Source organism: Diadema antillarum, unplaced genomic scaffold, assembly GCF_040938485.1.
Source record: "Diadema antillarum isolate AM-2024a unplaced genomic scaffold, OU_Dant_1.0 scf00000055, whole genome shotgun sequence".
Classification (NCBI taxonomy): Eukaryota; Metazoa; Echinodermata; class Echinoidea; order Diadematoida; family Diadematidae; genus Diadema; species Diadema antillarum.
The window spans coordinates 819281-831440 of NW_027270944.1; the positions used below are offsets into that span (position 1 = coordinate 819281).

Genomic DNA, 12160 nt, shown 5'->3' on the forward strand with positions numbered 1-12160 from the left:
TGTGCCATAATGTTTATTTCATTTGAATCTATTTCATTGAAGTCAAAAGAGACAAGGAGCGGTACATCATTTTGGGCGCTACGGAGCAGTATTATTCATTGAATCATCATTAAATTTATGATAGATTTTGCCGGCTGTCTACCTGCAGAGACAATGTGCACCGCCGCGGCTCATTTGTCGTGTTTTTTAGTTCTTTGAAACATCTTTCTTCTCGACATTAAAGTGCCGGAAACGGGGGAGTGAGTACAGTAGGGTACAGTCATTACTCACTTGCATTGGTATCTGCTCCTTGGGAATGTAGAGCGCCTCCACCAGGTCAAAGTCGTGTCCGACGGGCTCTGTGTGAACCGTGTGGTGGGGGCCTGGCCTGCTGGCCGATTTGATGACGACGATGGACTGGCGACCAGCCGCCTTCTCCTCCTCGGACAGACGGCACAGCACCCAGAGCGAGTCCACGTGTGGAACGTAGTGCAGTGACGTGGGCTGGTCGTCCGTGTGGATGACCTGCTCGCAACAGAGATCGACCGGACGTTTGTATCGTAACTCTCGATTTGTGACATCGAGTATTATACACTGTACTAAGAATGCACGTCTATCGTTTATTCTCGTTTTCCTTGTTTTAGGAGATGCGGTCAAGTATGGTAAATTAATGGTGCTGGATTTTCTGTCCATGCCTTCAAATCGCCTGGACACTTGATTTGAGAATGACAACTGAAACCAGCATATCATAAACAAAACTTTATAATCCATTTCAGTCCATTTCATCCATGAGAAGTGTAAAGTGGAGATTTTTGTTCCTAGGTTTATCAATTTGGGTATAGAATTTGCTATGGAGCCCACCAATCTTGGCCATCACGGTTCAGACGTCGTGGAAACAACTTGCGAGGAAGACAACCTGACGAAGACATGACAAAGCATCCGCCAGAAAATCAAAACAAACATAGGCTACATGGCCTCCTACACTGACGTCCACAATTAAGATCAATCATGTTGCCTAACGTCCCCTCATCAACAACCAAGGCTAACCTATTAACCCTTATTTCCCTGAAGAAATCCTCCCTGCGCTGATGTGAAGGGGCTACGACTTTTATTTTTAATTCAATTCAATTCAATTCAATTCAATTCAATTCAAATCTTATTTCATTTTTCGAAAAGAACATATATAGACATTTCACTATATCATATATAATAAATGAGAATATCAAGGAACTATTTTGCTTTTTAAGCCAATCATGTGAATCTCACCTCGATGATCCTCTGGGCTCTGGCATCTAACACTATCACGCGGTTCTCGAAGGGCTGCGTCACGTAAATGTAGCGATCGTCCACGCTCACCGCGTCTGACCATACGCACTTGCGAGTTTCCGTTTCCGGGTCAATGTTGCACAGCGTCTGTGTGGTGTCGGGCAAGGAACTGGCGCCGGTTAGGGCGAGCCTGAAGCCGCAGGTGTCGGGTTCGAAGGTCTGGATGCCATCCCGATGGAACAGGTAGAAGACGTGCAACGGGCCAGGAGAAAGAGCTGAGGAAGACAGTTCATGATGATGTAAGTCAACTTAGTCAGAAATGACTCCTGTGCTTCGATACACAGCGTGTCTAACTTACAACCATTTATAATTCCCCAATGGGCCCCGATGTATTTTAAAAATTGAGATCAAACATTAGTCAGAAAATCAAACATAAGTCTTTGAATACTTATTTCTGATGGCTGATACCTGACTTATGTCTGATTTTCTCATCTGTATTTGATCGCATCTATTTCTGCAACAGGCCCACAGCATAATCACGCCATTTCATAATTCTGATTTAAAGTACTTGATATCAATATTAATACCAATTAACTAAATATAGCGTAATTCAATGATAATAGTTCAGTCGATCTAAGTCAATTCATTCTTCATTCATATTCCTAAAGCTGTATCACTAAGCAATAATACAGCGTATTCTATGAATTATGAACGTATTGTCGAAGGTCACTACTTGCAATTTAGCAAAATGATTTTAAACATCAAAGGCGTCTCCTTACGATGGTCCTCTTCTTGGATGAATACAGACGCGCTCTCGCTTCTCTCCGCCACTGGGTTGGTCGCCTTACACGCGTACTCGCCGGTGTCACGGTACGAGATGTTCTGGACCACGACGCTGCTGTTTTTACCTGCCATAAGAAACAAAGATATAATGCAAATATTGTAGATTATTTGGGTACACAGCACTTTGCTTTCGCGGGGATCTGTCCATGATTAAGTATGTCATTACGATCGCCAACATAACGTTGTTTTGAAGAAGAAAAGTACCGCGCACGAAAGATACCGATGAACAAGACCAGGGCCAAACTGGACTACGATTTACCATGAACACTATATAATAATGCCTACCGTGCATGGTTATCCTATCTCCCTCAGATAGGGGAACGTTGTTCCTAGTCCAAGTCTTCTGCGGGGTCGGTATTCCTTCGGCGTGGCATTGGACTCGAGCCCTGCTGCCTTCTGTTCGCAGCTGGTTTCGTGGACACACGCTGACAGTCGGCGGAACTGTCAGGGAATGTTAATCATAAAAACAATGCATCATGGAATTAATTACTATTCATCAATCAATGGGATCTCTGAAATGTCAATAAAAAAATAAGTAGACATTAGGCACCTATGTAAACCTACTTTGTGGATTTGAGATCATGATGCAAAGTGCGACGAAGGTTGCATGAAAAACTGTTTTATGTTGTTTGTATAAACAGAAATGACCAACGCGCCGATTAATTCCTGAGTTTAGACGACTGTATGCTAGGTAGAGTGAACTAAGAACATTATAGTCCTGAAATGATAACATAATAAACTAAATGGCAATCCTAAAATGCAACTTCAACCCATAAACTGGACAAGGATTTACCTCTCCAGGTTAAAAAAACTGGTGTACTCATATTTCCTTTCTCGTATATGACGGACAATGCAGCAAAGAGCAGACGGTACTCTTAAGTAGCTTCTTTAAGCAAATGTGTGGCGGGAAAACCTTGCTGTTAATAAGGTTGCAGCACTACGTACGAATTAACATCACTAACACTTCGCTTTTCACAACTACGGGTGCATAGTCGGAGCAGAAATCTGACTAGTTTTGCTCACAAAATGAATGCCACCTAACTTCGACGAAACACAATTGACATTTCTCGACAAAAAGGAATTTCATTGCATTGTGTTGTTTGAATGGCGAAGAACTACGTTATCACATTGCGTTTGATTCCTCAGTTACCTTGCACTTGGAGAACATGTGACTGTTTGACCTCTTCATATCCCTCCGCATAGCAAGAATAAGTTCCGGCGTGCATCAGAGTAATATCCGTCAGGTAGAGCGACGTGTCACCGGTGTAAAGCTGTGGAATGGGGAAAGACGAGTTAGTACATTTTGTTTGTTTGTTTGTTTGTTTGTTTGTTTGTTTGTTTGTTTGTTTGTTTGTTTGTTTGTTTGTTGTTGTGTTTTCGTTCATCTCGAAATGAGCAAAATAGAAATTCCAAAAAAAGTTGCATTTCCTTGATGTCTACATGTAGTCAATTTCTTGCGCACATAATTTCGGGCATTATTCTCTGTCCGTAAACTTATAAACACTCATGGTAGGTTACAAGAGGAATATTAGGCTGGAGTATCATGAGATATCTCATTGCACTAAGATTCTCCCTTTCTCTTCCAATATCTTCATGTATAACATCCTGTTGTATACAAAACGTAGACATGCCAAATCAATGACAAAATGGTGGTCTCTTGAAATAAAATAAAACGGATCGCGTTTGTCTTTACCCCGATCCCCGTATAGTCTTGGAGTTCGGTGAGGGGGACGTTGTTGCGAGTCCATCGAATCTCCAGGCGGTGGTCCGAGGAGAGCTCGCAGGGTAGGGCGATGTTATCCCCGACTGTAGTCACTGTTACCCGCTGTGCAATATTACCGGACAGCGATACGGCCTTAATGTCTGAAAAGGAGAGAAAATTTGATGGAGAGATGATGATGTACTGCGTGGATCAGAGGATAAAGGGCATGTCTCAAGTATCACGGAGGTTTTTTTATTTGTGAATATTTCGACCGTTTCACCAATCAACTGATAATATCTAGATTTATCGTTTGATTGAAGTGTTTTGATGGTTTCTTTCATTACTTTGTCAAACCCGGACAATTATTTTGTTCTCTTTTACTTAGACAATTGTCATCAAATGGCATCAAACACTCTCTTGTTTGGTCTTCCATCAAGACGTAAGGAGGCGTTCGTTCCCTGTGATCAAAACTACTAGTGAAATATTTGTTATTTCATAACAACAAGAATATTTGATAGTCTAATCCATATTGTGGATGGACAACATATTTCAGTGTTGGTGTTACTGCCGCCAGATTCGCCAAACTTCAGAGAAGTCCTTTACTATGTTCATTGCATAAATTTTATTCGATATAAGAGCTTAGTCATCATTTACTGCAGTACGCCTGTGCAACATTTGGCCAAAGAAACATCTGAGAGTGCTGAATATTTCCAGTGAACGTTTGGATGCTAGTTTGTGTTCTCTGTAGGAGTACATAATAATCAACGTATGATTGTAATTTCATTACCCGTGGGTTTTTCTTTTTTAAAAGTTCACATTGATTAAATCAAAGTTAGAAAGATGCGCCACTGACTTGTACGTAACCATTGAGTGGTTCTTAGAATACAACGTATATAATGAAGAAAGTACAGTTTAGTGAAGATTTCATATTGGGTTCTTACTGAATTCCCGGTAGAGTTCCAATCCGCTTAGCTTGTCGTCACCGTTTACGTCCCCATCGTCGAGCACGTTTAGGAAGGAGCAGCTCGGCAGGAGATCGGCCACGCGATCGAGTGACATGCCGGACTCCATTTCTTCGCGGGAGATGGCGTCGTCGCCGTCGGTATCGTAGTGGTTGAGGATGAGGCTCACGATGTACTTCTTGTTTACTGCCAAAGCGAATCAAGGAGAGAGCGTCCCTCAAAATAACAAACAAAACAACAACAACAACAATAATTACCGAACCTTACCCTTTGTATGGAAAGCCAAAGGGTAATGAAGTCGACGATAATCTTTAATGAACGATACGATCATTTAGTTAAATCGCTGTCGAGTGAATCATTGTGCTTGAGTGAACACAGTGGTGTCAATGATGTTGATATTTCATAGGAGTGATATTAACAATGATCTTTAGTCATAGGTAGTGGTAATGTTCTCAATTTTGATACTGTCAACGGAATAACATTTCATTATTCATAAGAAAAAATATGATATTCTTGGCGGTGATGAACATGTACATAGAAATTGCATCAACAGTTTAATGATTTCTTGTTGTTGTATTTTTGTTTTATCTTGTAGGTGTCATAACTTGACTCCATGACTTTTGGGCACTATAACGATACCATAGCACCAGCCCCCTCACGAATGGGACAATCCGTTCAAGGGAATAACTGGAATGGACAACAATTCTCTTTCTCTTATCATATTGCTTCATGAGAATCCGCCTGTTTTGTTAATCGGTATTGTCCCTCACTTTTTTTTTCATAACTTGAACATGCGACGACAGAATTCAGATCGTCAAATCAAAACTGTATTAACTATAATGCCCTAGTCACATATAAACACGGATGTTCAAGGATCTACACGGTGATCCGGGGACGTCCGGGGAGATCCGGGGAGATCCGGGATTTTGGTATGACTGTACACACGGACAAACACGGCATCTACACGGATCAACACGGCAGCTACACGGCAGCCACACGGACCACCCCGGATTGCTTTGCCAACACGGCAATCCCCAGATGACGCCGGATGTTTTTGACCTCCAAAAGTTGCCGTGTTGGCCTCCCGGCGCCAACACGGATCTCTCCCCGGATCAGATCCGGGGCGGTCCGGGGTGATCCGGGATGTCTATGTGACTGGGGCATTAGAATGCGACTTGTAATCAGCGTAGGAAGGTATAGTTTGAGCAATTAGTGCCACCTGGAAACTGGAATATTATGAGCTGGTTATTTTATAATTATTATGCGCTTCATGACCTATGCATTAAAGCAGACAGTGCTTCAATAAGCTCTCTCTTTCTGTCAATATTTACCCAAGATGCAATGGTTGATAGCTGTGCAAACTCACAGAGTGCAAGAATTAGGTTCCCTGACCTACTGTGCGATCAAGCAGTTCTCTGGGATAGCCCAAGTCTTTCCATTCGGTATGTCTTAGTGACATTAATTTCAATGTACATTGTTGGAAAAGCTTGTTTGCAGAAGAAACCCCAGACTTTAATAATAGACAGATAATAAAACAGTCAAAACCGTCAATTACGACTATAAATATTTACATACCATTGTTTCCTTTCATATCTTTCCTCTGAGATGTGCACAACAGTCGTACAGTGCATCATTATGAGTTTTAACTATTGTCAGTTGTGTGTCATAAAGGCACCTAACAAAAACAAGGGAAAGACCCCCTCACCCTCCCCCCTCACCCTCCCCCTCCCCCCCCCCCCCCTCCCCCGAGGATTTCAAGGACTCCCCTCTGGTGAAAGAAAGACTCCTGCAAAGCACCCCTCAAATAAAGAGAGGTAACATTTCTCTGTCTGTCCAGCGGGTTAATCGTTGAGCGAACTGAAAGTATTGCGACGGGCGGATTACGTGGGTGGATAAAGCGTGTCGCTGTAGAAAGCGCTGTCATTCCCCAAGGGGAATTTCGCCAGCCGTATCGTTGTGACAGTTATCAAGATTAGTGTCTAGAATATGACTATCCGGTACAAAAGCGCGCGGTTGCCAATCCTACAAAAAACACAACAAAACATCTCGCGGTGGAAATTCTTGCATTGTTTGTTCATCTCTGGCGGGGGATATCTATATTCTTCCAAACATCCGATGTATATTTTAGACAGTTTGTTTGTATGATGTCAGTCTTTCTCCCTGTTCATTTCTCCTTTTTTTATCATTTCAAAGGTAAAAGCCAACGTAGACAGCGAATTATTGTTGACCTGTCGGTGGTGTAGACATAATATTAAAAGGGGAAGGCTAGTAACTGATCAGTGGGAATCAGTGGAAATGCTGGAAGATGATTGTTCCAATCCTTATGGGATTCATTCAAGAGTTCATTGTATATGTATCGTTGTGTGAAAATGATTTGCTTCAGAACGGTCTCATATTCAAGTAATGTGCAGATTAATGCTCCGTCACTGACCAGGGACGCTAACCTGGAAGCATTAAACTGCACATTACTTGAATATGAGACCATTCTGAAGCAAATAATTTTCACACAACAATAGATATACAATGAACTCTTGAATGAATCCCATAAGGATTGGAACAATCATCTCCCAGCATTTCCACTGATTCCCACTGATCAGTTACTCGCCTTCCCCTTAGTGTATAATATCCCGTTAGGCGCACTCTCCACACTCAAACTTCATCAATTATAACGCTATTTTTTTTTATTTGTCTTTCTTACATTGCTATTCTTAGGTGTATGGTTTACTTCCTGGTTGTTGCTTTTTTTTGTGTGTGTGTGCATGCGTAAACTACATTATGTATTTGTGTTCGAATGAATTCACTGTTACAAGCCCCACAAAATTATCTAGCTACGTAACATTTTGAGCAAGGGAGAAGACGACGAAGAAGAAAAACACGAAGATGAAGAAGAAGAACAAGAAAACAAAATCTGCATTTCTTTTTTATTTCATTTTTGTTTCAATTTCATTCTTGTTTGTCGAAATACTCGTGACGCCCTCTCTCGATCACTTAGATTACATGGAGAGCTGACATTCCCCGCCAACGAGTCAATGCACCGAGCGTGTACCACACAATGAGGTCATGTTATATTTGAATCGAAACTCGATGCGGAGCTGGTTAAGTAAATGAAAGAAACCTTCAAAACGTATGCAAATTTACAGAAAAAAAATATGAATAGTGAGTGCGATTCATCGTTCAAGTCATGTAGTAAATCATCTTCTCAGATGGCATATTCACAAATTCAGAAAATGTGAATTCCACTGGCATTTTTCTCACAAAATGATCTTGTGCGTTCCTCCTAACACGCACTCACTCTCTTTTTTCCGTCTCCTTAATGTTTCATTTGTTTCATCAGCAAAGAGAGGAAGAGATAGATAGATAGATAGATGGATTCATAGATAGATAAGAGAGAGAGTGAGGAATAAAAACATTTGTTCCTGTTATTATTGTTTTCCGGTTTGGGTACATTTCGAAGTCGACAATTTTCCATATTCCACTTCGCGTTGAGATAATGGAGGCAGCGTGCACGAGCACTCGAATCAATCATGCTGACATAACATTCGTGTGCTGGATCAATATCTACTGCTGATTACTTAGTCGATGTTTTCTGCCAGACACGAACCGGCATGGGTATACAGAGCAAGGCTTGTTTTTATGTCATTGAAATATAAATCATTTTAGAGGTCGCTAAAACATCACTTGTATAATATGCCCGCCCCCACGAAATATTGACCACCGCCCGAACATGGATGTCCTATTTACCTTGAAACCGACTTCTTTCTGTTTATTTTTTTCCTTCTTCGCAAGCTAAGTTTTGAGTATTCCCTCGTGTCGACATTCTCAATCCTTAGAGAGAGAACAGATAATGAACTTGTTTGATGATATACGATGGGTTGACCAGTAAATTGCGTAAATCGCAATTAAGACATAACAAATCTTTGCTGAGAGGCCGATATTGGACAGTATAATCTTTTTTCCCGCTCTCTACTTTGTACCTGAATCCTTTGATCCTTTTCCTGCTCTTCTTTTAATTCCAATCCGTCGTCATAATTTTGATTGCATGAGAGCTTAGTTTTCATGCTAGGGAACTGCTTTATCATTTTAAATCGAAACGTATTTTGACATTGCTAACGTTGTATAGGTTTCTGATGATGAAATGGGCAAATCTGTAATAGCTGACTCACCGCAAACATTAACTCTATTTAGTGTGAATTTTCGTGGAATCTGCTATATGAGCAAACCTACATCATGGTCCCCCAGGAAAACCGTGTAGTCCACTAGCTGTCCACAAAAACATGTGAGTAGTTTCGACCAAATCAAGCATCTTGTGAGTGTGAGAGTGTGTACTTGTGTGTTTTTCATTCATTTTTTTAAGTTTAAAATGTCAGAATTAGCTTGGTTATAAGACTGTTACATTATATGAACTTCTGGTGGACGTCAACATTATTCGTAATATTGTGAGACCCCAGTCCACATCTTCCCTACCCCCCCCCCCCCAACAAAAGTAACTCTGGTCAAAGCTGATTTCATTTAGGACAACGGTTTGGTGTTTGTTTGGTTTTTAATCTGAATGTCCCTCCCATGTTCTTCTTAGATACGATACAATAAACGATTTGACAATGAATCAAAATAACAATGTATATCACTCAACGGAAGACAGGCCACACGCAGAACGCATCATCTAGTCATCAGTGATGAAGAAGTGGAATGCACGCCAACATTATAAACACCAATTGCGCCTTTGAGGGCGCTCGAACAAACCCCGAGAAAGGTCGGAAGAGTAAGTTTCTTCTTTCACGGTAGCTTTGGAAGCCTCTGTATATAGATTTGCCAGTTCGGGGTTCCGTTTTGCTCTAATGTAAATTGTGGACCATTCTGGTCATCTGTTCTACGCAAATTCATCTTTTGTTTGAACATGGCTGATGAATTCCATAAATTGTTACGTCGGGCAAGCAAAATGCATCATGTCGCTTTGTAAACGAGTGAAGTGCCTGGCGAACTGAGAAAAATAAAAAAAGGTTATTTCGTATCCACGTGCACATGAACCAAGTCCGACTTTGCTAACTTATTATTTATTTACTTATTTATTTATTTATTCATTTGTTTATTTGTTTGCTTATTTATTTATTCATTTATTTGTTTATTTATTTATTCATTTATTTATTTGCTTATTTATTTATTCATTTATTTGTTTATTTATTAATTAATTTATCATTTATTTATTTATTTATTTGTTTATTCATTCATTCAATTAGTCAGTTAGTTAGTTAGTTAGTTAGTTAGTTAGTTGTGTTACTCATGACTTACGTGGTGGCAGATCTACATCTTCTGGGTTGTTGAATTGTTCCCTATAGTGGGCCACCAGGTCCTCCTTCAGCTGAGCGGTCTCTTCCGGGGTACAGATGAGACGCGTGGTCGGGGTCATTGAGGGGCTGGGTGCTGGAAACCATGGTAAAGACGACAACAACAAAAAATATATTATTTTTGTGCTCGTATGTCATCATTATGTCAATAAATTGACAGTCCCTAATGGGCCCACACATATCCGACTGGTGATAGAAACGTTTCTTCAATGTTATTACATTGGTGTCAATAATTTCTTTTTTTAAATCGATAAAAAGTGTCAGGTATACACTCGAGAAATTACGATTGCAGTTTTGAAAGAGAAAGGATGTAAGTTACACCGTTATCTCCTGATATTAAGTTCAATTCTTGACAGGGGAAGATTAATTCTGCCATTAAAAAAATCTTAATAAAAAGTGTGCGCCTTTTTTTTTTCTTCTTGTGTGCACGAACTTATTGGATATGTGTGTATTGCATAATATTATATGTGTATTATGACCGCATGTTTTGCTCGTCTCCTCGACAGGGGGCGTGGCAATCAATATGCACAACTACCACGTCTTTGTAAGATAGTAGCTCAGTGAGTTACATTGTCAATGATCTGTTTTGTGCAGTGTGGCACAGCTTCTTGTCTGGTTGTCTTGAATGATGAAAATGCAAGTGATAATGGTGGTCATAATAATATTCATTATGCTTATCATCATTATCATCATCATCATCATCACTATCATTATCATTGTTATGGTTGAAATTATTACCATTATCTAATATAGATATGGTAATATTGATTGAAACGCGACCCTGCAGTAACTGGTAATCCGCTTCACGAATAAAAATAAAGCGGTTTATGAATGCGGGGGAATTCCCAAATCCAGACCCCCTACAAAAGCAAATGAACGAACAAAACGACCACATACTCTCCGGCGTGGACGCGGTGGACGAGGCGGAGGTTGACGATGAGGCGGCGGTCTCGACATGCCCTTCGCAGCCGTTGTTGTGAACCACGATGCGTGTGCCGCTGAGGCAGGCCGCCCGATGGAGCTCGCAGTGGTTGTCGTAGATGACGCCGTCCGAGCCGCACACGGGTTTGTAGTGCGGCTTGCAGTACGGTCGGCAGATGCACTCGGCTGTGTTCGTGGTCTTGTTAACAAAGCATTCGCTTCCTTTGGGACACTCAACGCGGGAGCAGGCATCTGATCCGTATGGTGGAGGAAAACAGCAAAATCATATGAAGAAAAAATAAAGAGAAAAAATTAGGAGAGAAAGGTCACGAATGATTGCAAATGGAATTTGATGACAACACAAATCGGGTTTTAACAAAGGCATGAAACAAGCCTGATAAGATCTCGATTAGATCTGAACTTTGTATAGGATTTATTTCGAACGTTGCTCGAGTCCACGGCACTGTTCTTTTAGTGTACAATATTGCTCTGCAATATTGCTTAATTTGGACAAAATGAAAACGTTATGAATCGACGCTGGCATACCACGAAGAGAATGATAGAGCAAAATATCCGAAATGCTAGAGAAGTGGGCATTTCCAGGGTAATATCATTTTGCATTTAAGATTGTAGGCCCCCAAAAAGTAAAATGTCAAAAACATAGGTCATAATGTTTTTCGGAATACACTTAAGATACCAGTAAACTGCAAACTTTAACATGCCATACCTTACGTATTCGTATCCTTTTCCTTCTGTCGCTAGGGGATTTTCCAAGCAAATTTTGCTACAGATTTATCACCAGCTTTAAACGACGACAGCAGCAAACCAAGCAAATGATCGTCCAGAATAACCAGTATATAACTTAATGAATACACAACTACGTAACTAGTAGGTCAATAAGGAAATAACTCAATAATGAATTGATATCAACAAGATCTAGTTATTGCCTTGAAGGGGGATAGAACTTGGAGCTTTATATCTTGACGCAGCGGTATGTATATAAGAAAAAAACAGTGCAAACATGGCACTCTGCATGCTGTCATTTGAAGGGGTCAGAGAAATTATTACTATACCTTGGGTCTTCGATGAAATGACATCATGAGACACGATTTTTGTATGATCTCATTCGATTTATTTTTTATGTT

The 12160-nt window shown here is 40.6% G+C and overlaps 1 protein-coding gene across 1 annotated transcript in view; it reads right to left on the reverse strand.

The window, feature by feature from the left end:
* LOC139715805 (follistatin-related protein 5-like) overlaps positions 1–12160 on the reverse strand; it is a 33527-nt gene that overhangs the window by 2805 nt on the left and 18562 nt on the right. The window contains exons 3-11 of the mRNA XM_071627344.1: positions 10992–11267; positions 10039–10170; positions 4732–4938; positions 3782–3951; positions 3239–3359; positions 2374–2529; positions 2025–2153; positions 1246–1520; positions 271–504 (exon numbers count right to left, since the gene is read on the reverse strand). Of these exons, the coding sequence (XP_071483445.1) occupies positions 271–504; positions 1246–1520; positions 2025–2153; positions 2374–2529; positions 3239–3359; positions 3782–3951; positions 4732–4938; positions 10039–10170; positions 10992–11267 (1700 nt within the window). The remainder of the gene's footprint in view (positions 1–270; positions 505–1245; positions 1521–2024; positions 2154–2373; positions 2530–3238; positions 3360–3781; positions 3952–4731; positions 4939–10038; positions 10171–10991; positions 11268–12160) is intronic.